The sequence below is a fragment of the Drosophila ficusphila genome, unplaced genomic scaffold (assembly GCF_018152265.1).
Source record: "Drosophila ficusphila isolate 14025-0441.05 unplaced genomic scaffold, ASM1815226v1 contig_791, whole genome shotgun sequence".
NCBI classification, from domain to species: Eukaryota; Metazoa; Arthropoda; class Insecta; order Diptera; family Drosophilidae; genus Drosophila; species Drosophila ficusphila.
This window is the reverse complement of record NW_025064737.1, coordinates 11253181-11279240: the sequence shown is the minus strand read 5'-3', so window position 1 is coordinate 11279240 and position 26060 is coordinate 11253181. Positions and strand designations below refer to the sequence as shown.

General features: G+C 43.3%; 4 protein-coding genes and 1 non-coding gene across 6 annotated transcripts; 3 read left to right on the top strand and 2 right to left on the bottom strand.

The window, feature by feature from the left end:
• The first annotated feature begins 524 nt into the window (after positions 1 to 524).
• LOC108098969 (forkhead box protein P1) lies at positions 525 to 5231 on the top strand. Of its 2 annotated transcripts, none has more exons than XM_017202186.2 (7): positions 525 to 2545; positions 2608 to 2785; positions 2844 to 3021; positions 3084 to 3128; positions 3215 to 3291; positions 3377 to 3478; positions 4356 to 5231. In XM_017202186.2, the coding sequence occupies exons 1-7, from the start codon at positions 2010 to 2012 to the stop codon at positions 4797 to 4799; spliced, it is 1560 nt and encodes a 519-aa protein (XP_017057675.1). In that variant the 5' UTR covers positions 525 to 2009; the 3' UTR covers positions 4800 to 5231. The 2 variants fall into 2 exon arrangements, with proteins under 2 accessions (XP_017057675.1, XP_043064935.1); XM_043209000.1 differs by having other exon boundaries at positions 3787 to 4424.
• A 432-nt stretch (positions 5232 to 5663) lies between these two features.
• LOC108098825 (E3 ubiquitin-protein ligase hyd) lies at positions 5664 to 16816 on the top strand. Its single transcript, XM_017201981.2, is given in 20 exon segments — positions 5664 to 5807; positions 6550 to 6747; positions 6809 to 7088; positions 7148 to 7365; positions 7479 to 7714; positions 7771 to 7961; positions 8074 to 8851; positions 8854 to 11594; positions 11711 to 11858; positions 11924 to 12157; positions 12228 to 12700; positions 12763 to 12970; positions 13029 to 13799; positions 13863 to 14819; positions 14898 to 14974; positions 15033 to 15358; positions 15429 to 15635; positions 15692 to 15839; positions 15897 to 16127; positions 16183 to 16816. Coding segments are annotated over 20 exon segments (8697 nt in total). The 5' UTR covers positions 5664 to 5745; the 3' UTR covers positions 16396 to 16816.
• A 122-nt stretch (positions 16817 to 16938) lies between these two features.
• Positions 16939 to 20433, bottom strand: LOC108098826 (protein dalmatian). Its single transcript, XM_017201982.2, has 3 exons — positions 20068 to 20433; positions 18184 to 20012; positions 16939 to 17926 (listed from the first exon to the last, which is right to left on the bottom strand). The coding sequence occupies exons 1-3, from the start codon at positions 20351 to 20353 to the stop codon at positions 17675 to 17677; spliced, it is 2367 nt and encodes a 788-aa protein (XP_017057471.1). The 5' UTR covers positions 20354 to 20433; the 3' UTR covers positions 16939 to 17674.
• LOC122320804 lies at positions 18001 to 18160 on the bottom strand. The gene has a single exon (XR_006245847.1).
• Positions 20434 to 20540: 107 nt separating the features above from the next.
• LOC108098827 (ubiquitin thioesterase trabid) lies at positions 20541 to 25841 on the top strand. Its single transcript, XM_017201983.2, has 9 exons — positions 20541 to 21072; positions 21986 to 22152; positions 22211 to 22802; positions 22859 to 23066; positions 23121 to 23847; positions 23949 to 24193; positions 24255 to 24466; positions 24591 to 24739; positions 24803 to 25841. The coding sequence occupies exons 2-9, from the start codon at positions 22025 to 22027 to the stop codon at positions 24879 to 24881; spliced, it is 2340 nt and encodes a 779-aa protein (XP_017057472.1). The 5' UTR covers positions 20541 to 21072; positions 21986 to 22024; the 3' UTR covers positions 24882 to 25841.
• Positions 25842 to 26060: the final 219 nt, after the last annotated feature.

Below are 26060 nucleotides of genomic sequence, written 5' to 3'. Positions count from 1 at the left end.
GTACTTAAAAATGCGTTTGGCGCAAAAATTGTGGGCTTGGCTGACTGATTTTGACGAGTGCAATTGGGACTATTTTAAGTACCAGGCCCACAGAATGCATTACTAGGTGACCGCGTAACCATTTTTTGATGGTCGTATTCAAAGAACTGTACATAAAAAAATTATAAGTTTTAGAAGTGTGCCACTTCAAAATCTGATTAAAAATAGAAAAGTTATGGACTTAGAACTAGTTAATTTTGGTCAATTTTCAGCAAATTTCATTTTTTGGAAAATTGGAAATGCGTAGTACATATACTAATTTTTTGATGCTGATCAAAAATATAAATTCTTTATTCTTTGCTGCGATGAAAACTTCTGACTGAAATTATAATACCCTTTGCAAGGAAATTCAAACCGTTTTCGTATGAAGCATCTTATTTAAATTACAAAGTGTGAAAGGTCTTAATTTTGCATTTCCAGACGCAGGCGCAAAAATGTGTACACATATTTTTCGCAAATTCTATAATCAAAGACGTGCCAAACCAGGAGGTGCTGCGAGAATTATTCTTAGGATAGTTGCTAAAATTATTTAAGAATTTATTTTAAAATATAGTGAAAATTTGTATTGTAAATCGGCTTTCTATTAAATATATCTTGTTCTTTGAAAGCTTCAGTGAATGTTATTTAACTTTAAATGCATACACAAATTTGCATTCCCTTGTGTCTGCAAAATTGTATGTGCACATATCTACTAAGATTAAGGAGTCTAGTGTAATAATTCATTTAAGATATTGTTAAGAGTCAAGGCGCCAAAGTTTTACTAAAATAGTTATTTTAACTTTTAGCAGCACCCTATACACACATTAAAAATATGTATCCCTAAACAGGATAAATATTTTTTCCACCTACACACCCCTTTGAAAAAATCAATCCTATGTATAATGAACAGAATCAATTAACAAAAACCAACAAAGGTTAAAACAGTAAATTTATTATTGAAACTTACATACATTAAGAAGTAACGCTATAGTCGAGTGAAGCGACTATGAGATACTGACAGATCAGTATATATTTAATAACCATATACTTTTACTTCCAGACAAAAACACTAAACATATATTTAATGAAGCATATATTTTCTTTTACAGCGAGGATCCGACGATTATAGTTTTAATATTTTATTCCTTTACTAAAAATATTTATTGAATATATATTTTTTCAGAATGTAGGATCCTTAGACCGCTGTACTGTTGTTCACCGTGTCCTTTACTAGTCCGATGGTCAGTTCCTCCGTCTGTCTGTCCGTTCATGTTTCCGATTGTCTGTCCGTTCGCCTGCTTGTCTGTCCGTTTGACTGTCCGTCCGATCTTTATCCATCTGACTGTCCAATTGGTCTGTCTGTACATAAAGGCTTTAAGCCACTCCAAGCTCCGCTCTACAAACCTATTAGTCAACAAAATGAATACATGTGTATATTTTTACAAAACTTTTTTAATATAGTTAAAAGTTATGTCTTTACAGGTTACCTAAACATGCATTTGGTTGATGTTTATTTACCAATCCGTTAAATAAACATTAGCCAAGGAACTGGAACGGGAGCACAAGAGCTCCAGAGCACTTATAATTATAAACGATTTTAAAAGGTTGTCTTTTCCTGGTAAAAATTTAGGCTTTTAAACAAAGAGTGTGTGCACCCTTTCACTTTATTAGCAAGATATGCGATATTCTCTGAGTCAAATAGATTTTCCAGGGTTAAAATCTGGTTTTATCTTAAAGATAGCTAAGAGTGGGTTTCGTTTTTCTCTTTTTGAAATTTAAGAGTTAATTGTCTTCAGACATTTTGGCCACTTTTTACATTAGTCTGAAGAGAGATCATTTATGTATCTTTGGAAATATTTTGCCCTTATCAAGATGAAAGGATAATTAGAATCAAAACCCGATCAAAAAATAGAAGTACATTCTCGCAGTTTTGCTCATTTGTTAAGAAACAAGGGTTTTTCCATAACGATTATAAATTGCAGTCTCCCAAAATGCATCGGATACAAGATGACGAGTATTCCGAGGAAGTGAAGGAAACCGACTTTAAGGGTTCTATTCAAAAGGACATATCGGCGAAGGCGCGTCACCAACTTTCCATACCAGATATTTGCTCAGATGCCGTCAAGAACAACTGCTTTCCGCCGACGGGCTTCCTGAATAACTCGATAGCCTTTGCATCGCACGTCATTAAGTGCAGTTCCCCGGCATCGAGTATAGATGAGTCTTCATCGGCGGCTCAGCACGAAGCCAATCCCCACATGCACATACAGGGCCAGCACATGATGGCCCCCGTTCCCGATCTGGGCTTCTATAATGTCCCCGAGTTTATTTCAGAACAGGAGAAGCTCATGTTCTCCGACGCCGAGAGGTTCCTGAGGTCAAAGGACAACGAGGTGTGCGGCAATGATTTCAGCTACATGCACGACGAGTTCGCCATGCGAAAGTACTATCATCCTCTATTTGCTCATGGCATTTGCCGATGGCCCGGCTGCGAAATGGATCTGGAAGATATCACATCATTTGTAAAGTGAGAACTCCAAATAAAAGAAACTGAAATGGGAAGGTGATGAACATAAAACCCTATTCCAGGCATCTTAACACTGAACACGGCCTGGATGATCGATCCACCGCTCAGGCTCGCGTTCAGATGCAAGTGGTCTCCCAACTGGAATCCCACCTTCAAAAGGAACGAGATCGCTTGCAGGCCATGATGCATCACTTGTATCTGTCCAAGCAGCTTTTGTCACCCACCAAAATTGACAGAAAGGTATGTATACGTTAGTAATAGTATTCTTAGATGTTATATAAATATCATTTAAATTCAGGACGTTTCCGGAAGAGAGGGAAAGTTTTGCAGAAGTCCACTCACAATCAACAGCATAGGTCGACCGATCCGACAAACGAGTTCTCCGAACTCTCTTAATCTTCCCATAGTTAATTCCAACAACTTGTGCTCGATCAAGAAAAGAAGTCACGACAAAAACTCTTTCTCTATAAATGGTGGTAGGTACCCAATATTGCGAAGCAATATTTGTTACTATTAATTGGATTTATTTACATTTTAGGTCTACCTTATATGCTTGAAAGAGCAGGTCTTGATGTCCAACAGGGTAAGTACAAGTTCAGGACTGATCATCACAGGGAATCTTGGTAGTTGTGTTTCTGGAGGACATATAAAAAGAGTTTAAATTTTCAGAAATTCATCGGAATAGGGAGTTTTACAAAAATGCTGATGTACGACCACCCTTCACCTATGCATCCCTCATCAGACAGGTAATTCAGAATAACGATACCTTGGGTTAAAACTATTCTATATTTTGGCATCTTATCTTGTGTTCTCAAATACAAATGTTTACAGGCTATAATAGACTCCCCGGACAAGCAGCTAACCCTTAATGAAATTTATAATTGGTTCCAAAACACCTTTTGTTACTTTCGGCGCAACGCAGCTACATGGAAGGTAAAAAAAAAATTTACTATTTCCATTACTTTTTGAACTATTTTTATATTATTTTATATTGTCCGTCTGTTTTTTGTCCGACTGTCCGATTGGCATTATAAGCTTGTCCGCTGTGTATTTACTTCAGTCTCCGTTTTTCTCATGCCTTTACTATAATAATAATGATTATGTCTACAATTAGAAATATCTAATAAGGTAAGATAATGAGACTTATATAAACTTTAAAATATATTCACCATTTACTATATTTAAACTTTTATGTATAAGCATTTAGTTTGGCAAATGTTAACCGATAATATACCACATAGAACGCAGTTCGGCACAATCTGTCCCTTCATAAGTGCTTTATGCGTGTTGAGAATGTGAAAGGAGCAGTTTGGACTGTTGACGAAATAGAGTTTTACAAACGACGACCGCAGCGCACTGCTGGCATTGGTAACAACTTGTCGGGTGCTACCAATTCGCCGGACACAAACTATTTCGTAGCCATGAACATTGGGTATGTGGGTCTCAAATAGTTAATATCTACTTTGCTCCAACTTACTTCCACTTTGCTCCGTTCGTATCTATATGCCACTAAATGCATGCCTAAAAAGAGAATTATATTACATGGTTATAAATTTCATCCCACATTTTTTGCAGGAATTATTAAGGAGTCTCCCTTGTCCGTCCGGCAATCTGTCCGAATGTCTGTCCGTAAAATCAAAAATGAAATTAAAAAAAGCTAGAATTACTGAGCCAACAAGTTGCGGAATCAGTATAACATATTTTTTTAAAAATCACAATGAACTAACATTTCTTTATTAACGAACTTTTTCTTCCTTCTCCGACAATGTCGCTTTTCTTGGGGCTCATAATAACATAATTTGTAACTAAGAATGCGATACGTACAAACCTATCCTTGCACAAGTGTTTCGTACGATATGAGGATGACTTTGGCTCGTTTTGGATGGTCGACGATAATGAGTTTGTCAAGAGGCGGCACCTGTCGAGAGGTCGACCCCGGAAATATGAACCGTCCTCCTCCCCGAATTCCTGCCAATCTGGCAATGGTTTGCCCACTGACAAGAATCCCTGCGATAATTGTCCCCAGCATTGCTCTAGTTTGCCCCCGGGGGCTGAGAATCCGATGGATTCGAGTAATCCAAACGATCTTGGTAGGATTGGTTGTCTTCCCTTTTGTGGTGGTGATGGTTTAGGTAAGGCGTCCAAGGACTATAGCAATATGGAATCGGGTATGGTTGAAAGCAACAGCCATCTAGCGATGGATGATTACCCTTCTAATATGTACGAAAGTAGTGCCAATGAGCTTAATCGATAAATGTATCACTAGTTCTAATAATTTAGATGCATTGTCGGAATATCTGAGTTATCTAGGTCAGAAGGTTCGGATTCGGAAATTATACTTGTATATACACATAGTTCTAAGTATAATTTCCTCTAATGTAATAAGGGAAATACATTTAAAATAAATTACAAAATTGCACCAACATAAAGAAACTATAATATTAATTTATTGAGTATTGAAGCACAATTAAGTTGTTAATTGTGCTTTAATAAATAAAGTAACCAAGGAACTAAAATAAATTTTAAAAGAGTTTCGTGATTTTCGGCCTCTTTGTTGTCCATTGCTTTAAAAATTATAATTACATTCCAAGTATGTAAGTATTTATATGGGTAACAGGTGTACTTTTTTCGCCGAGATACTGGTAACTCTCTAAACGGGTAAATTTTCGACATACTTATTAATAAAAGTTTGTTTTTCCAGATAAATTGACAAACTTAATAAAAGTCAAAAAATATTTACCTAAAACCAATAAATATGATTTTTGTATCTCACACTTTTGGTGGAGTAGACAGAGGGGATAAGGAGGATACCAAGAGAAAGATGGAGTTAGTAATACAAATTTTAATTTTTAAAACTCCCGCTCTTCGATATCGATTCTTTAAAGGACCTATCGGATATTGCCTTTCCCAGGTTAGGAGGGAGTACTTGCTAAAAGAGTGCGTTTGCTATGTAAGGAGGTGCGCTCGATAGGTTAGGAGGGAGCATCAGTTAGGATTCTGTTAAGAATTACTGTTACCCAACGATGGCAAAAGCGCCCCCAGCGGAAGATTAAGTAATCGAATGACTATTTTTTCTTCATTAATATTTTTTTTTACCGATAATACCGATGTTCTTGCATCTGGCAACACTGGAGTCTATAAACGTTTTGTGACATGAAAATTCAACGAGGACTGTGTACATGAATAATTAAGAAATTAAAATGGTTTACATGCAATTCGTTTTGCAACCGCTTCCGGGCTCCGACGAACAGTTCATTGAAAGGTAAATATAATGCGGGGCGTCTGCAATTACGCACATGCTAGCGCAAAATCCATGTAATTGTGTCCGCACGGCTGCATGTATTTGTTATGTGAAAATATGTAGGTACGCAGGTATATGTATACGCAGGAAGATACATGCATGGTTTTTATGAAATGTTCGCACAGACACTGGCGGATTCACCATATCCAACAATGTCCAAGCGAGTGAGGAAGCACTAGTCAAAGAATTTGCAAAATGCTTTTCGCAATTCCCATTTTGCAGGCACACTTTTCCAACACATCCATGTAAGCGTATTGAGTGTGCCCGTGTCCGACATGTGAGTGTTCGAATGTGTGTGTTCATGTGCATACATGCCGATTTATTTGTCAGATTTTAACTATATTTTCAAGCAAACCAACGAAATGCTTTATGTTAATATGAACCGTTTCTTAAGAGGTAAACACATGCAAACGTTTCCGGCCAAGCATTTGTAACCAGCATAACTTGCACATGGCATCTTGTGCATTAGGTTGCACTGTAAGACAGCATTCGGCACATGGCACTCGAAAGAATAGGGTTTTCCCTAACCCATAATCTTTTCAAGCGGAAATTCCAAGACACCGGCTTTTTTTTTAGGGTTGTGCATACTCTTTCTAGAAGCTGCGAAGTGTAGATAGATAACATTTAGTCACAAATTGCAACCCTAAGACAAGCATGAACTTGCTTTACCGAATGAGAAATTAACTCTTAAATCTCGTTACAGAGTTCGTGAAGTATCGGAAAGGGTCAACAGATTTGGATATGGAACTCATCGCATATTCGAGCAACTAAAAATTTCTGTGAGAGAAGTCGTTATTGGACCCACGCACATTGGCGTTTTGCTGGAGGATGGCAAGGCCTTCCGCGTGTCTTTTTCCATCAACTCGGAGAAACTAGACTTAACTAAATCAGACGCAAAATGGTAAGTAAAACTGATGGATTCTTCTGCGTTATTTGTGCTTATTCTGTGGGTTTCTTTCAAGTTCCACAAGTGGCGGTGCCGGAACAGCCAGTGCCTCCAAAGCACCATCTTCATCGCGACCGATGCCCAGGTCCAGAGCTCGTCTTTTGCGCGCAACAGGTCGCTCAAGTTCCACCGGCCAGGGTTCCGGATCGCGCAGCACAGGTGTTATTATTGGAGGCAGTACCTCCAATCGTCCCTTGGTCACTGTTCCGGCCACATATGTGCCGGAGGAGCTTATTTCCCAAGCGGAAGTCGTTTTACAGGGCAAGAGTAGAAATCTCATTATTAGAGAATTGCAGGTATGTACACAAACATACACTAACAACGAGGTGATGCCAAAAAACACTTTTTTTTGTAGCGCACCAATTTAGATGTTAACTTAGCTGTAAACAATTTGCTTTCGCGCGATGACGAGGAAGCCGAAGATACCGAGGAAGGTGCCGATAATTACGTGCCTGAAGATCTTATCTCTCTGCTGGATAACGGCTTTAGTGGAGATAATAACAGCGTCATAATTGATCCCTCAGACGGACTCTTCTCTGAGGAGATATTTAGCAATTATTCCAGCATTCGAAAGTAAGTAATCTATCAACTTAAGACCCAGATACTTAAATTTAATCTAACCAATATCTCAATACCATTTATTTTGTAACCGTTCTTGTAAAACTATTTATTAATCAATTTTCTAGTCTGCTGTTTGACCGCATTCGCAGTGAGCGCAGCAATGCCAACGCTAATGCTGCGGACAGCAATCAATCGACCCGCTCCACAACCACGGGTGCCGCTTTAACCGGTGGCAGCGGATTATCAGCTCAAATATCAGTTAATGCTGACCGCGAAGCCTTCAGTCGTTGGCGGGATCGTCAGTACTACGGCCCACGGCGCTGGATTAGCAAAGACGACTACACTTGGGAAAAGGACGCTGGTAAGTGCATACGAAACGAAGAAAATCTTAGACACTAACGCAAAATGTTGGTACAGACTCCAAGAAAAAGGAGCCATCCCCGATGTTGTCTCCCATTTGGATATCGGAGGAACTGCAACCATGGCCGGAGAAGAGTTCTGTGAGGTTCAAGACCATCGGGGCCTTGTATTCAGAGTTCATTGCACTGTCAGAGAGCGGAGATTTGTACCAATGGCGTTGGTCAGATGCAGAGCCGTACAAGTCAGAGGTAAGTGAATAAAAGCAGCGATAAAATTGGGTATGATTATCCCGATTACATGCCTTAAGTGGATTCCAAAAAAGCATAAATTAATTAAATTTATTTCTGCTATATTTTGCAGACGGAGAATGTTTATCATCCAAAAACTTTGGCACTCAATATAACCGAAAGGGTGGAGTTGATGTCCGCCAACTTTATCAGATGTTCCGTGGTTACCGAAACCAATCGCGTGGCCACTTGGATGGACGAACAGTTGGGCTATCTGGGCGCGAAGCTGGAGCACAATTCCATCTCCTTCAACGAGTTCATATCTGATCCCATCACAAAGATTTACGTCTGTTCGCTGTACACGGTTGTTAAAACCGACAGCAACAATATCTACTGGTGGGGAGTTCTGCCCTTTGATCAACGCCGCTATTTGTGGGATAAATTCCGGACAAAAACCAAGAAGCCATTTAAGGTGGTCACTACCGATATAAACGTGGGCGCTCAAGTGATAATGAAGAAATGCCCGATCTACCAATCTGGGTCCATCGGATTTACGTGCTCCAATGGCGTTCCGAAGGTTGGACAGCTGCTAAACTCGGTTTGGAACTTCACCGATGTTTGTCGCATGAAAATCATAAATATTATCACCAGTTCGGGCGTGGAGAAATCGCAAGCCGCTAGCTTGAACTTGAATGCGCATGGAAATGCAACGGATAAGGATCTACCAAAGACAACAACGTTGCCCAGTGCTGGGAGCAGTAAGAATGGCCAGTCATTCTCAAACAGCAAGGAGTCGACCGATCGCATAGACATGCCACCTCCTCCGTCGCCGGCATCGAGCACATGTAGCGACACCGGCAGTGTTACATCGCACAAGCGCACCAAGCGAGTGACCACAAAAGAGGACTCGAATGCCCCCAGGAGGGCAGAAAGGATGAGGAGCTGTGGCAGCTAAAGGACGTGGTGTTTGTCGAGGACAAAGTGGGTCCTGTCGGCAAGGTGCTCAAGGTCGATGGAGACTTTGTGGCCGTTCGGTTCCCGGCGATGAATGCAGCTGCCGCTGCAGTCGCTGCTGCTGCCTCCGCCACTGCAAGTTCCTCCTCCTCCAATTCAGCCTCCACCTCCAAGGAAGAAGGCAAGGAGGACGACTGGCAGCAGTGTCGCCTGCTACGTCGCGAGGATGTCCAGATTTTCCGAACCGCTATGTCTACTCGCGGTCCAGACTGGTTGCAGAAGCAGCCAAAGAAGATAAACGTCGGCGCCGATGCGGCTGGCGCACAATTGCTTACCCTGGCTGTGGATTCGCGTGGTATTCATGTTATCAAGAAGGTACTTGGCAAAATCCACTACAGCCTGTACAACCTGTATAACAGCAAACAGGAGCAAAACTGCCTGTTCCCAACGGACTGCTCCTCCTTTATTGGCGCCTCGCCCAGCAACATCATGATGGCCTGTAACAACGACTGCAGCGGAAACAACAGTACCATTGTGCTGCGCGATGGAAATGGAGCGCTCTATCCCTTGGCCAAGGATTGCCTTGGATCGATCAAGGATCCCCAGTGGTTTGATCTGCCGCCGGTGAAGTCCATCACAATGTCCACAATATCGCTGCCGGCAATGGTATCGGGCGTCAACCTGAAGTCAAAAGTGTGCATGACGGCCCTGCTTTTCGACACCCAGAAGCTCATGCCGCACATCTTACGCTGCGATGTCAAGAACAGCTTTGCCGCTCTGAGCCGCTTGGAGAGGGAGGATCAAGCTGACACGGCTTTGGTTGTGGAGGAACGTTGCGACGGAGCCCGAAACATTTTCCATGCTTGCGTGATTATGTGCGCACCATCATCAAACAAGGACTCACCGCCAGATTCACCTAGCGGTGGCGTAGAGAAGAAATCCTTAGCAGTTGGACTCTCAGTGGCACGCTCGATCCCAACGGTGTCCACCAGTGCGTATGTAAGCAGCAACGCTTTTGGAGCAAATGCTTCGTCGAGCAATGAAAACTCCAGCTTTGCCACTATGAGCTCCTCAGCCGCGGGATCTTCGTCCTCGGGAAGCAGGGATAATCGAATCAACATGCGCGACATGATGCATCGGCTAATTAACACCGATCAAGCGGAACAGTCGGGCAGTCAGCCAATGGCTACCAACAACGACGATCACGCCTATATCCCCTGGCCAGCTGAGTCTCCGGCCGCCAGTAATCTGAGCGCCAGCTCTTCGCAAAACATCGCGGACAGCATTGAAGATGACATTTCAAAGATAATTCCGTCCTCCTCACAGAGTTCCATGCTCGCCAACATCAAGTTGGGATCGCCCAACTACACTTTCGATCTGGCCCAGCGCCGCGAGCATGCATTGTTGATCCTACAGCAGATGTGCGTAAGCCCCGCCCTGCGTCCGTACCTCTGCCAGATGCTGAGCACCAAGGATGCCCAGGGCCAGACACCGTTCATGCTGTCCGTTTCGTGCCGCGCCTACGAGGCAGGCATTATACTGCTTAACACCATTCTCATGCTGTCCGAACAAGATCCGCAGCTTAAGGAAGCCATGATTTTCCCCAGCGGCTCCCCGGCGGATCAGTCGCCCCTGCATGTAATCTGCTACAACGACACCTGCTCGTTCACATGGACCGGAGCCGATCACATCAACCAGAACATATTCGAATGCAAAACCTGCGGCCTGACTGGCTCTCTGTGCTGCTGCACGGAGTGTGCTCGCGTCTGCCACAAGGGACACGATTGCAAGCTGAAGCGTACAGCACCGACGGCCTACTGTGATTGCTGGGAGAAATGCAAGTGCAAGGCCCTGATCGCTGGCAATCTCACCAAGCGCTTCGCCCTGCTTTGTAAGCTGGTCTCCTGCACAGATTTGGTCACAAAGTTCAACTCAAAGGGCGAATCGATTCTGCTCTTCCTCATCCAGACGGTCGGCCGTCAAATTGTCGAACAGCGTCAGTATCGCTTCAACGTGAGGGTTCGCAATGTTGGCACCGCTGCCAGCGGAACGAACGGCAGCAATACAGTAATATCGAATCGCAAGACTTCCGCAGCAGAAATTGATACAGATATGCCAGACCACGATCTGGAGCCGCCGAAGTTCGCCCGCAAGGCCCTGGAGCGCCTGCTGATTGACTGGAATGCGGTGCGTTCAATGGTTATGAGCGGAGCGGAGAAGACCGAGGTGAACGTGCCGAATCCGACCGGCAATGCCTCCGAAAACTCGAACTCTGAGGGCTTCAACATGTTCATTCAAACGCAGCATGGCTCCACGCTTCTGGATAAATTTACCCACAGCTTGATTGTAAAGTGCACTGGCGACCATTTGGACACCTTGCTGCTCACCCTGGTACGGGAATTGCAGAACGTCAGCGTGGCTAATCGCTGTAAGGAGGCTGAAGAAGTTGCACGCCGTTTTGTGCGCTCTGTGGCAAGAGTGTTTGTCATTTTTAACCTGGAGAAGCAGCCGAATCCGGAGAAGCGCAAGACGCACACCTCGTGCAACAAATACGTTCAGAGCTGTGTGAAAGTGTTTCAGACGCTGCATAAGATCTCCATCGAGGAGCTGTGCGAGGTGTCCGAAGCGCTGATCGCTCCAGTCCGTCTGGGCGTTGTGCGGCCCACAGCTCCGTTTACGATGTCATCGTCGAACTTGGATGTACGTGTAAATATATAATACCTCTTATTCCTACTTAACACTTATTGTATTTAACAATTGATTTTTGGTTTAAGCAAACAAATTTCTAATAAGCTTATGTTTTATAATTATTTCAGAACTCGGATGATTTGTTCAGCGTGGATCCTTTGGCACCTTCCAACGTGGAGTCTCCTTCTGAACAAATACTAGGTGGACACGATACTGGCAACGATCAGAGTGCCAGTTTTAATATTCAACAAAACTACGATGTAGTTGCAATGGAAAGTGAGTTACCCTTACGCTTTATACGTCTAACATCGTAACAATATTTATTTCGTTGCTTTATTCAGCGATACGCGACGCCTCCGAATCGGAAGAAGTTATTAATCGGGAAACTAATTCCCACAATCAAGACGATGAGTTAATAGAAAATCAACGAAATGAGGACGGCATGCAAGATGATGAGAGCGATAATGACTTTACTTTCAATGACGCTGAGACTGAGTCTGACTCCGATGACAACCAAAGCAATCAGGAAGTGCAGAGAAGCGTTCAAACTGGAGCAACAGTTGGCTCAGAAAACGGTGAGTCGCCTATAGCTGATATCTTTTATTTCTTGTCAATATATTCTTAACTTTGTATTTTGTTCTTCAGATATTGGTGTTCTGTTCCTGGAAGATGAATCGGGCGACTCTTCGGCTCAAGAAGAAGATGGTTCGGAGGATGGCGAGTCCGACGACCATTCCGATGAATTCAACTTCAATGACCAACAGCTTGAACGTCGCAGCAACAACTCCAACACTCGCAGCGATTTGGCTCCCCAAACGATGCAATGGGCAATTAGAAATCGTGACACCGCCCGCTCGTCCGTAAGGGTGCCAACCGGATCAAATTTGGTCTTCATTGACCCGATGGCGCTGCGGCGATCCACTGTACCGGCCACCACAGCGGTCACCACTCCCTCGATCGAACCACACACCATGGCCACCACGGCCAGCAATTTGGCTCGGGCTTTCGGGATCACCATAAGACAGATATCGGAGCTGATAAGCATTCTATCCTACAACATTGTGAACGACATTGAAACTTCATTGAAAATTCAAAGCGATGAGGCAATTGCAGTTCAAGTAAGTTTCTAATCTGATACAACCTTAGTTTAAATATATTTAATTCTTATTCTTTTACACAGGCATTCGTTGAAAAGCGTTTGAAGGCTACATGGGACTGGATGTTCACGGTAATGGACGGTACCGAGGCACAGTTAAAGTTTGGTGCCTACTTGACCAACTACACGGATCCTAACCATCCGCTGCATCCGCTTAACCTTAGTGCCCAGGCTTCAAGTAGCCAAACGCCTGCTCCTGCAACATCCGCGACTGTTGGAGTGAATGTGATGGGTAAATAGGTTTTTTAACTTCTTTTAATGTGGGATTTAAGAACGTTTTTTCTCTGAAGGATCCAATTCACGGCGTGATTTCTTTACCTACTGCTTGTCTCTGATGCGTGCTCACACTTCGGAGCACAGAGATGCTCTACCAGTGTTGGATATTACAGCTTTACGTCATATTGCCTACGTCCTCGATGCCTTTGTTTACTATATGCGCAACGACACGGGCTTCTATGACAAACAGGACACCATTTCCGGCCGCATAAACAATCTGTCGCCCATGGTTGAGAGCTACGATACGGACGAGGAGTTGACCAACCTGGAAGACTTCAATCCGGATGTTCAGCCCTCGACCAGTAGCCTTGCTTCGGGAGGTTCAGGCACACGCCGTCATGCCTTCTTCGCGCGATCGGAATCGACTCTTAGCTTGGGTTGCTCGGCGCCAGAGGGCTTCGATCTGCCACTGGATATGGCCATGCCATTAGCCGATAAGCCTCACCTGCTGCAGCCAAATTCGAAGCGACAGGAGCTCTTCGCCAACCTACCGCTGCTCGTAAACCCGAGTGCCAGCAACAGCGCTCCTAATAATAATGGTGGCAGCCTTTTTGAAAATACTCCCACCAGGCTGGGATTCTCGAATTCCTTGAAAAGGAACGAACATGTTTATGAAACAGTCCCAGCCAAACAGTGTGTGGAGGTAATAATCAATATGGATACCAGTAAGACGGGTGATGGAAATGCAACTTATAAGGCTGAGGGCTCTACGGACTCTAATATCTACGTACAATTGAAAAAGAAACAGGGTTCGGATGATTTTAAATCTCACAAAGAGGCTGATGGTGAGTAGAATTTAAATAAAATGTGAATTCTTATTAATTCACACATATTGTTATCGTCTACAGGAAATCACAGCAAGTACGATAAAGTTGTGCTAATGGAGACTGATGATAGCCTTCCAAGTACCAGTAAATCGACTGAAGCGCTAATGGCTACAAGGCCAGAAGTTATTATTGCACCAAATAAAGCCTCAGTGTCGCCGGCGACTGCAGCTCGCAGCGTTATTGTTCTTGCAGGTGGTTCTTGTTTAAAGACGATTGATTCGGACTTGAACAATTTCTCTGCTTCAAATTTGTCGACCGCAGAACAAGCTAAATGTGATACACATCATCAAAAGTCGACGCCACACCACCCGCTAAGCTTCCCAGCTCGCGGTTCTCTGTTTTACCAAAGTAACTTCTCGGAATCGCCGTCGTGGAACTTTTTGTTAAGTCGCTGGAAGCTAACATTGGATTTATTTGGTCGCGTCTTCATGGACGATGTGGGAATGGAGCACGGCTCTGTGCTGCCGGAATTGCGCGGTTTTCCGGTCAAGGAGATGCGTTTCCGTCGTCACATGGAAAAACTACGCAACGGCCAACAGCGCGACTTGGTGCTATGCAAACTTGAGCGGAATCGTGAAAGTTTAATTGTTCAAACGTTCAAGGAACTGAACACCAATTTCGGCAACCAAAACCGACGAGCCCAACCACCAATCACGTTTAACAGAGTGAAGGTGACGTTTAAGGATGAGCCGGGCGAGGGATCTGGAGTAGCCCGCAGCTTTTACACATCGATCGCCGAGGCACTGCTTGCCAGTGCGAAGATCCCGAACCTTGAATCGGTGCAAGTGGGAAGCAGTCACAGCAAGTATGGAGTGCCGTTCTCAAGCATCCTGCGCAGCAGAACGGTCTCCGGGTCAACTCGTGATCAGTCCACTCTGCAAAGGCGTGGCACAAGCAGCAAGATACTTTGGCGCTCAGCTCGTGAAAGAAAGGCTTTGAATTTGGATGCCAGACCATACACACCAATGAATAATACAGGTAAGGGATTGTTATAATTTATATATTTGCCAATATTTGTATTGATTTCTATAACTGTAACTGAAATATTTATTTTAGATAATGCCATGCCGGAAAGCGTGAATGATCATTTGTCTGTTCACCTACAGCAAATTGGAGAACGTCTGTACCCCAAGGTAAATTAAGAAATTTATATTTTTAACTCAAGTCATGTATTTACTGTTCTTTTAACAGATTCACTCGATTAACCAAACGCATGCACCGAAGATAACAGGAATGCTGCTAGAGATACCTACCCCTCAGCTCCTCTCCGTAATTTCCTCAGATGAGACACTTCGTCAAAAAGTGAATGAAGCAATAGAAATAATCACATTCAAACTCAAATCTGAGGCCAGTGCACAAAGTAGTCAACCAAAAAAATCACCATCAGTCGTTCTGGTCGAACCCGTAGATGACGATAATGAGCCATTATTTTATTCTCCGGGCAAGCGGGGCTTTTATACACCGCGCCAAGGCTTTGCTTCATTCGAACGCATAAATGCATTTAGAAATATTGGGAGGTAAAATACGCAATAATCATTTTAATCGACTTTTTAACTTACTGTTTTTCTTTTCTTTTTTTTTATATAGACTAATTGGACTTTGTCTACTGCAAAACGAATTGCTTCCATTGTTCCTGCAAAGACATGTGTTGAAATACATTCTTGGGCGTAAAATTAAGTTCCACGACCTGGCATTTTTTGATCCAGCATTATACGAATCTTTTAGGCAAATTATTCAAAATGCCCAAACAAAAGAAGGCGAAGAAACACTGAATCGAATGGAGCTTTGCTTTGTGTAAGTAAATCTTGAAAAAACATCCATTACAAGTTTTTAATATTGTCGCATTCCAGGATTGATTTAATGAAAGAGGAGGGTTGTGGCAACCGGGAACTAATTCCAGGAGGACGTGAGGTAGCGGTCACATCGAGTAACATATTCGAGTACATTAGACGCTATACAGAATATAGACTAATCAAATCCCAAGAAAAGGCACTTGAGGTGAGTTGCAAAACTGCGCACTTATATTCGTAAAATTAAATCTCATTTAATTTTCAGGCATTAAAAGACGGAGTTTTCGACGTTTTGCCTGATAACAGCATGAACAGCTTAACTGCTGAGGATTTGCGTCTCCTGCTGAACGGTGTCGGTGATATAAATGTTTCAACTTTGATTTCATATACTACCTTTAACGACGAATCTAGCGAGGGTCCGGATAAACTTTTAAAATTTAAGAAATGGTTCTGGAGTATTGTTGAGAAAATGAATATTATGGAGCGTCAGGATTTGGTAAGTCTTTTGCTGAATCCGACTGAAACAGTAGCAATAAAGGCCGTTCTTTTAGGTGTATTTCTGGACCGGATCGCCTGCGCTTCCAGCTTCGGAAGAGGGATTCCAACCATTGCCATCTGTAACCATACGGCCTGCGGATGACTCTCATCTACCGACTGCAAATACGTGTATATCTCGGCTGTATATCCCGCTGTACTCCAGCAAGTCCATTTTACGCAGTAAAATGCTGATGGCCATTAAATCCAAAAACTTTGGATTCGTATAAGCGATTGGAACACCTTTTTATGTGTATAAGCTTCAAATTAATTTCTTAATTAATTTTAGAATTCTTTGAGTTTTGACTTGTCATGTTTAACCATACCATTCCCATTTTGGATTATCTATTGTTTAAAATTTTCTTTCGAATTTGAACAATTAATACGTAACATTATTCAGAGCGATTGGCACGGGTCTGACGGTCTGGCTTGCCCGAACCTTGTAGTAAAAATATGAAGTTTCCAAACCACAAATGTAACCAAGAAAACGGCCAATTAGGTATTAGGAAGCCTATGTTTTAATTATTAAACTTTTAAATAAAATATGTTTTCTAAAGTATGACTTATGCACATGTATATTTATCTATATCGATTCAATAGAAACTTGAGAAATAAATAATAAAAATAAGTCCACCTAATGAAAATTATGTATGATACAAAGTTCAACTGTTTTTTATTTTTTTAATTTAATCACTTGACAAAATAAGTGTGAGCAAAACCTTGCTTCTGAGCTTAAGTCGTTATCCCGAATTACCATTTTGAAAATATATACATTTTGTTTTGGATAATAAAGTTGTTTATTCGAAACTTCTAAATGTACATAATTTTTATAATTCATACATTTATACTGATTGTTCATAATATCGAATCGAATAAGTTTTACTCGGCATACGGTTTTAGAATAATTAGAAACTAGGATTGCAGAAATGATATGAAAACATTTCCCATTTTTTTTAGTGATTCGAAAAAATATCTTATTAACCTGTTCTTCAGGAAACGCAATTTTCCTTCATTTCTAGACCAAACAAATAGCTACGAATACAAATGATCCAAAAAACAAAAGCAAACTAAACTAAAATCGACAATGTTTTCCCCTAACCTGCAGAAAAAAAAGAATATAATACATGCAATGCGATAATTCAATGATCACTGGAAACTATTCAACTTCCTCGCACTCCTTCGAAACTTCTAAATGTACATAATTTTTATAATTCATACATTTATACTGATTGTTCATAATATCGAATCGAATAAGTTTTACTCGGCATACGGTTTTAGAATAATTAGAAACTAGGATTGCAGAAATGATATGAAAACACTTCCCATTTTTTTTACAGTGATTCGACAAAATATCTTATTAACCTGTTCTTCAGGAAACGCAATTTTCCTTCATTTCTAGACCAAACAAATAGCTACGAATACAAATGATTCAAAAAACAAAAGCAAATTAAATTAAAATCGACAATATTTTCCCCTAACTAAAAAAAGAATATAATGCATGCAATGCGATTATTCAATGATCACTGGAAACTTTTCAACTTCCTCGCACTCCTTGTTGAAACTGGTAATGAAATCTTGCAGCTTAGCCTCATGCTCGATATCCCTACGCGGCCGTTTATGCGGTTGCTTCTTAAGTGGAGAGCTTTTGTCGTGCGAGTCCTGCTCGCTCTCGTCCTCAGATTCACTTTCAATGTACAAAATCTGCACTCGTTTCTTCCGCTTGCGCTGGGGACGTTCCTTTACATAGGTGCGCCTTGGTTGCTGGAATGATAATAAATTAATATAATTCAAATAAATTTTTACACAAACATCTTATAATTACAAGACTGAATAATTTTGTGCGAGCTGCTTACTACCGTACAAAGACAGACTTAATTCTTTGCGGCCCTGTTGGCTCAACTGAGTTCATTAATAGCTCTCAGTTTGGTATTAATCTAGCGCTAATTAGTCGGTATCCAGAGTAATTTTTAACTATCGAAACCTTTCTAGCGCTTAAACAAACTATAACTTTAACTTACCTTTTCGTCAAATGTTATCTCAGGCTCAGCTTCGCTTTCTTTAAATAACCCTATTGATTCTTCTGCAGCCGGTGCAACTTTTCGTTTCGGTATTGCTGGATTGCAAATCATTGTAGAGCAGAAAACATCTCTAATGTCTCGCTGTTTTGCTTGCCATTCCCCAAGAGAATCTCCGCAAATAGGAGCTGACGAAATCTCTGGCAGCTCCGTAGGCCGAAGCTCTGCTAATCTGTGGAGTTTATCGTGCAGGGTTTCGTTTTGACTTAAAATGGTAGACGAGGACTCCACATTCTCGTTCTCTGTGATAAATTCCTCAAAGCCAAAGAGATTTTGAGAGGTTCTGGCTCTTGGTGCGGTTGACTTCCTTGGTATACTTGGCTGATTTTGTTCGCAAGCAAAAAGGTTCGTCCGCGTTGGACTGCGATTTGGTGTAGAGGCCGCCGCCATAAAATTTGAGGATACTCTGTTTGGGGTGACACCTTTAGAGGGTGAGTTTGTAACATTTTGCGGTTCCATTGTATTTCTCGAATTATCTTCACATGGCAAAATCTCATCAAATCCAAAAAGATTCGCTCGCGTCTGACTGCGTTGTGCTGGTGATGCAGTCACTGTTGGATTGCTGGGCACTTTATTAGGTGTGTTTTCCTTCGAAGGTGTATTTTGCACATTCTTCTTCCAAGACGGCAAAATGACTACTTCTAAAATATTAATGTCCTTAAATGGCTGACGGTTTTGCAGCGTTTTCCTTGGATTCGGCAAGTGCACAAAGTTCTCCGCATTTTCAGCATTTTCCTGGTCATTTAGTGTATTATTTTTATCAGTAGTTGCAACCGGCGGGCGATTCTCCTCATTCGAGTCGTTCGCATTTGAGCCATTACTTTGCTCATGCAAAGCCGGACAAATGGATTCCTCCTGGGCGGGCTCCTCAGATTGCTCTGTCTGTACATCCGGCAAATAGACATGCCGTCGTCGCATGTGATCACTGGAGTACGATGGAAGCTGGGAGGTATTGAAGCCGAACATAAAGGTACTTGGCAAGGGTGACTTATCGGAAACCCGCCAAGGAGATGCCGCTCCAGCCGGACTACCGGCACTCAAAGACTGTCGTGTGATCGGCGATATTGCAGCATTTGTTACGTTTGCTTCAGGTACCGGAGGTGCCTTGCGATTGATTGGCGTGCTTACCAACTGCCGCGCCATGTTAATCAGCTCTCGTCGTCTGTCCTTTAAATTCTTAGGATTTTGGGCCTGCGTCTGATTGAGCATTACGGATCGCGCCAAATTACTGTACGCGCCATCGTGAGCTTGCTTTGAAGTGCTCGGCTGGTCATGCACCTGAACGGGCACTTCAAACGGCGCGGCGAAGCCTGGATCCGCATCGTTGCTTGATTCGTCTTCGGGCTCGTAAATCGGCGACAATGCACACGATGGTTTTGTCATGCGCACCTCTTTGACTTGGGGGACCATCTTGACTCGCTCGGGTTCCAGATCCTTAAGAGAGACCTTTCTTCGCCTCCCGACAGGCCTTATTTTTCTCTTGATCGGCTTGGCCCTTGTTTTTCCGGATTTCGTTGATCGCACCATCACGCAGGCCTTGCCATCCTTCACTAGGCGCTGAATTATGTCGGCTGCGGGGTCCTCTCTGATATCATCTTCAATCTGGGACTCCGATAGGAAATCGAAGACATTGCGGGTCACCGAGGACCTTGTTCTTGTAGGCGGTTGATATCTGTGGAAGAAGCGCGAAGGTTTTGAGCTTGAAACCTCCGGCGTTGGCTTTGTCGGGCTAACACTTTTGAGGCGCACTCGAAAGGGTTTTATTCTGGGGCCTGTAAAGTATAGCGATCTGTGAGAAAGCTCCTTAATCTAATAAAGTCCACTTACCTGCCACATTTTCTTTCATTTTATTCTGTACTTTGGAATTAACGTACATCGTCGAGTTGCGAGGCGGTTCAAAACTACTTGTATCCACATCATGCTGAACATTTTGAGATTCCTGGAGTTTAAGGCGCTTAATTTTCACGACGCATTTTCGAAGGGAGACTTGTGGCTCCGTTATAGCTGCCAAAATATCTTTCTCCGACAGTTTTTTACCACGAAGACGATGGGGTCTAGTTGCGGTCTTAATATCTGAGCCGCCAATATCTGGCGCTGCTCGTTTTTTGACCATTTTATTAACAAAATTTGTTTACAAGATGAAATTCGTGTACAGCTCCCGCCATTTTAGTTCGAAGTGTGACCCTGAGTCGATCTTTTGAAATTATTACGACTTTCTCTGTAGGGTGTGAAACTTGGCTAAAGTCTGGTCTCACTTTGCTGACTGAGCAATTTCCAACACCGACCGCCAGGGATGAAACACCGATAACTGTCGATAGGCGGACAGAAAACCAGATGATTGCCCTCGCAATAATGTAAAAAATAAATAATTAGCTGTTTCCAAATAATCCAAATTCCAAATTCCTTGCGCTACAATCTGCCGTGCGTGTGTGTGTCGCTGTGCGTGTGTCCGGGCAGTTTCGTGTCTTGCCCCCAAAACAACTACTACTGAAAAATAAGCAAGAAAAAAAGAAGGAAAACCCCCCAAACCGAAAATCGAGTGAAAGTTTTTCTCGTCTTTGTTTTGTAATTGTGATTTTCCTACAGTGCCAGCCTTGCATTACTGGCAATATTGGATTGACGGCTACAACGACGCTGCAGCGGGCGCGGGTGGCTGACGGCGATTATAGCAATAGCACTACCTATATAGCTATTATAGCGCTCGCGGGCCGATTTCTTGGCCCTATTGTGATTGTGACAGCGCCAGTGTTATATATTTAAATCGAACCGAATCGCCGTCGCAGTCGCGTTTTCTGGGACTGCTGCAAAAGGCCTTGCGAATTTCTGCGCCAGGTACTGTGGGAGTGGGCTTTCGGGAGGGTGAGGGGGAGAGGGTTAAATGGGATGGCACACGGGGCGAATCCCAATAAGAAACTAGCGCGAAAACCCCCCTCATACATACGTATAGTGCACGCGATACATACATACAAACACGAGCGAATAATGGCAACAAACAATTGCAAGCGACCCAGCAGTAGTGCTGCTACCAGTACCATTACTATTACCATTACCCATACCATAACCGATACCAGACCCCGATCCAATCCAATCCCAAAGACCCAGACCCCGAAGGCTGACTGTGACGCCACTGGGGGAACCGAGCCAAGGCAGATGTATCTGCGAATTATGTCTCAGGGTCAAGGACACTGTTTCTGCCTCGCTAACCGTTGTTTGACCTTATTAACAAGCTGGGAACGGCGAATAAAAGGAACCGACCAACGAAATACCCTTCCAGGATACATTTTAATAGCGTAGCTATGTGGCATATTCTTCCCGCAAGTTTTAACAGTAATTTAATTAACTTGAAATGTTGGAAGCAAATTACACTCATAATGATTTGCAAAAAAATTTGTATAGCAAATCAACAATTTTTTCTGATATTAAACTTTAAAAATATGCAGTTTAGCTTTCCGCAAAACAAAAAGTCTAGCTTATTTTAGGGAAACAAATGGCAATTTTTCAAAAACAGTAATCAGTTATTGATCAAACTCTTCAAATCTTATTGGGACTTTCATACACAACAATAATTGGGCTTATGCCAAGTTTAAGCGCTAATGCTATAAACAAATAATAAAATGATTCGTGTAAAATCAGGCGGAAAGGGGAATTTGTCTAGGGCCCCTTAACTTCATAGCAATTTTTATATATTGATAGATATTTAGAAATTCCACATAAAACGCAACTCAATATACGTTTTAATTGGCAGAGCAACTGCATCACCTTGGCTGGCTCCTCGCACAAAACGATGTGCGATACCAAAGACGATGCGCAGAAATGGAAATGTGAAATTTGCACCTACGAGAACTATCCATCCTCGCTAAAATGCACAATGTGCCAGGCGTCGAAGCCGCTGCTGAACGAGGACATTTTCCGGTAAGGAAGTCCAGCTTTAAGGTTTAACACTAGCTAACTTGTTCCCCTTTCTCTGTAGTCTAAGCCCGGCTCAGGAGACCAGCTCCGTTGCGGAGGAAGCGGCTGCCGTCGAAGTGTCCGTAATGTCGCCCACGCCTTCTTCCACGTGCTACGCGCTTCAGCCGCCGAATCAGGCGCGGCAGAGCAACGTGGCAGACAGCGAAAAGTGGCCCTGCAAGGTGTGCACCTATCTGAACTGGCCGCGCAGCCTGAGATGCGTACAATGCTGCACGAAGCGCGGCGGCGAGGCCATCGAGCGGGGTAGCAACAAGGACAAGGATAACGAGGCGGATGCCGATCGGGCGGGAGTGGCACTGCAGGCCCTTCGCATCAGCGGATCGGAGGAGAACTTGGCCAATAGGCAGAACCAATTGATTGGAGCCACAGCGTCCAATCGCTTGAGCCTGAGTCCGGTTATCGACGATGCCACGCACCTGAACAATCTCGCCAATGCGTCCCACAACCAGTCGCAGTCCCAACACCGTCAGCCTGTACACCAGCAGCAGATGCAGCTCCAACTGCAGCATCAGCCGCAGCAGCAAAGGGAGACCTCCTCCTCGACCGCCGTTCCGCAGCAGAAGCAGTGCTACGTGGCCAAGTGGGCGTGTAACGTATGTTCCTCGCAAGCTAATTTATTCTCAGTTCTAACCGTGTGTTTGCTTTGTAGTCATGCACCTACGAGAACTGGCCGCGCAGCATTAAGTGCTCCATGTGCGGAAAGACGAGGGAGCGGGAGATCAGTGGGTCGCAGAACGATCTGCATGCCTCATCCAGCCTGAACAGCCAGGAGGAGAACCAACAACAGCAGCAGCAGCAAAACGTGGACACCGTCAGCGTCAATAACTCATTCAATAAGAAGCACATTTACCAACTGGGTAAGGTTACCTATACCAATCTTCTCGTGCTTAGACTTATAAGACTCTTTCAAGGTTCCTCGGAAACCATCAACAACTGTGATACGCTGCAAGAGCGGCAGGAGCGCCGCCAGCGTCAAATCCGACGCCAGGTTGACTGGCAGTGGCTGAACGCCTGCCTGGGCGTCGTGGAGAACAACTACAGCGCCGTGGAGGCGTACCTTTCCTGCGGCGGCAATCCTGCCCGCTCGCTGACCAGCACCGAGATCGCCGCCCTCAATCGCAACTCGGCCTTCGATGTGGGTCACACCCTGATCCACCTGGCCATTCGGTTCCATCGCGAGGAGATGCTGCCCATGCTGCTGGCCCAGATCTCCGGTTCGGGGCCGGGCATCAAACGTGTGCCGTCCTACGTGGCTCCCGATTTGGCTGCGGACATCCGGCGCCACTTTGCCAACACCTTGCGTCTGCGCAAGTCCGGCCTCCCCTGCCACTATGTGCAAAAGCACGCCACCTTTGCCCTTCCCGCCGAGATCGAGGAGCTACCGATCCCCATTCAGGAGCAGCTGTACGACGAGCTGCTCGATCGCGACGCCCAGAAGCAGCTGGAGACGCCGCCGCCGGCTCTGAATTGGTCGCTGGAGATCACGGCTCGCCTTAGCTCGCGGATGTTTGTCCTGTGGAACCGCAGTGCTGGCGACTGCCTTCTGGACTCCGCCATGCAGGCCACCTGGGGCGTCTTCGATCGGGACAACATCCTGAGGCGGGCCCTCGCCGATACACTGCACCAGTGCGGGCATGTGTAAGTTCAATCTCTTTGTTGCATATCTGTTGGATAAAATCCAACATTTTACTGTAACATATTATAAGTACACGGCTAAGCATACGTTTTATTTCTTGCAGATTCTTTACTCGCTGGAAAGAGTACGAGATGCTACAGGCTTCAATGTTGCACTTCACCCTGGAGGACTCACAGTTCGAGGAGGACTGGAGCACACTTCTGTCGCTGGCCAGCCAGCCGGGCTCGTCCTTGGAGCAGTTGCACATCTTTGCGCTGGCGCACATCCTTCGAAGGCCGATTATTGTGTACGGCGTCAAGTACGTAAAGAGTTTTCGGGGCGAGGACATTGGATATGCGCGTTTCGAAGGTGAGGTCTCATCGATTTTTGTTATCTTGCAGAGCACTAATTTCTTTGTCTTGCTTCCCAGGTGTCTACTTGCCTTTGTTCTGGGATCAAAACTTTTGCACCAAGTCGCCTATAGCTCTGGGCTATACCCGCGGCCACTTCAGCGCCCTCGTGCCGATGGAACCATTTACGCGCATCGATGGGCGACGCGACGATGTGGAGGATGTGACCTACCTGCCGCTGATGGACTGCGAGCTGAAACTATTACCCATACACTTTCTCACCCAGTCCGAGGTGAGAGATAATGAAAATATATTGCATTTTCTTTGTGGGAAATTATAAAGTTCTAATTTGATATTCGTATTTAAAATACATTTGGAGTACGGTTAGCTAATTAAATTTAATGTCTACTTTGCAGGTGGGCAACGAGGAGTCGATGATGCGCCAATGGCTCGACGTGTGCGTGACCGATGGAGGACTACTGGTGGCGCAACAGAAACTTAGCAAACGTCCCCTCCTGGTTGCCCAGATGCTGGAAGAGTGGCTAAATCACTACCGCCGCATTGCGTAAGCATGTCTTAATCTCCTGTAAAAACTGACGTTCAGAATAACCTGTTTCCTATCTTGCAGACAAGTGATAACAGCGCCTTTCATTCGGCGCCCCCAAATCACACACTACTCCAGTGATGGCGACTCGGATGAGGAGTAGATGAAGAACATTCGTCACCTAGCTTCTGATTAGATGTCTGAGCATATAATTGAATACTTTTATTTGAACTTTTGGCGATCGATAGCAGATGATGTTAAGACGAGAGGTAGAAGTGCAGATCCTACACACTTGCACTCGCAGTTAGCTAAAGGAAACTATAGAGAATACATATGCATACTTGCAAGCAGTTGGAAAGTTGTAGTTGTAACTAAATTGAAAGCAAACTAAAGGTTAAGCAGCAAAGTACGAAAATAGATTGATCGACGTATGTACATCATATCCGTTCCCAATTCAACGTTCGTTGATTTTAGTCAAATTTATTCACACTGGGTCGCCGAAGCATTGTAGACCATATAGAAAACGAAATTGAAGCTATACACTGGTAGATCTAATTACACTCACATCTGAAACAATCCATTAAATGAATACGTGGCCGAAAGGCAGAAGAGAATATAAGCGGTGGAATTTATACACCTAAATGAACGCGCCAGTTGATGTGAACACCCATGTAAACCCTCGACGGCGGTCTTAAATTATTACAAATCTCAATGTACTATTAAATTTTAATCGGGTGGCAAACACACAACTTAAACAAAACTGCGGGTGAAAATGAGAGCGTCATTGAATTGTTTATTGATAGTTTTTAAAACACTTTTTGGAATTATTATGAATCATTACACATTCATGCCTATAAATATAATATATATAATTATATAACATATATAGAAATCCTATGGTTCTAGAAAGTTGAACAAAGGGCCAATAACATAATGAATTTTATTCTAACTGTATTATAAATGGAATTTTATCTCATTATTATTTTTGTTAGTAATGTTATTACAATTATTATTATTACTACCTTATAAGAAAGCTTATTGTGCAAATGTACACGCAAAACGCATAAAAAGAAATCACTTATTTAAATAAAAGTTTTAAGTAAAGATTTAAACGGAAACGAAAGTTGTTTTTCTGTCGGCTTATTTTGTGTACTTGAGATGCAGTTTAATGAAGTCTCACTAAGTTATCCATTTTTCAATTAAAATTAAAATTAAATAATTAAAGCATTATTTATTTTTATATTTTTGGGTTGTACTGAAAGTTTTGTAAATAAATTTGATTTATATTTTTAATTTATCAACGGTACAACAGTTGTCACGATGCCTTCCCTAGCTTATGCTT

Bases quoted from the DNA above. Each gene is read 5' to 3' on its own strand.
- LOC108098827 (XM_017201983.2), top strand. From the start codon at position 22,025: ATGTGCGATACCAAAGACGATGCGCAGAAATGGAAATGTGAAATTTGC. The intron at 22,803-22,858 runs GTATGTTCCTCG...TTTGCTTTGTAG, and splicing joins TGGCCAAGTGGGCGTGTAAC to TCATGCACCTACGAGAACTG. The intron at 23,067-23,120 runs GTAAGGTTACCT...GACTCTTTCAAG, and splicing joins GAAGCACATTTACCAACTGG to GTTCCTCGGAAACCATCAAC.
- LOC108098969 (XM_017202186.2), top strand. From the start codon at position 2,010: ATGCATCGGATACAAGATGACGAGTATTCCGAGGAAGTGAAGGAAACC. The intron at 3,022-3,083 runs GTAGGTACCCAA...TTTACATTTTAG, and splicing joins CTCTTTCTCTATAAATGGTG to GTCTACCTTATATGCTTGAA. The intron at 3,292-3,376 runs GTAATTCAGAAT...AAATGTTTACAG, and splicing joins ATGCATCCCTCATCAGACAG to GCTATAATAGACTCCCCGGA.
- LOC108098826 (XM_017201982.2), bottom strand. From the start codon at position 20,353: ATGGTCAAAAAACGAGCAGCGCCAGATATTGGCGGCTCAGATATTAAG. The intron at 20,013-20,067 runs GTAAGTGGACTT...TATACTTTACAG, and splicing joins AATGAAAGAAAATGTGGCAG to GCCCCAGAATAAAACCCTTT. The intron at 17,927-18,183 runs GTAAGTTAAAGT...TTATCATTCCAG, and splicing joins AGATAACATTTGACGAAAAG to CAACCAAGGCGCACCTATGT.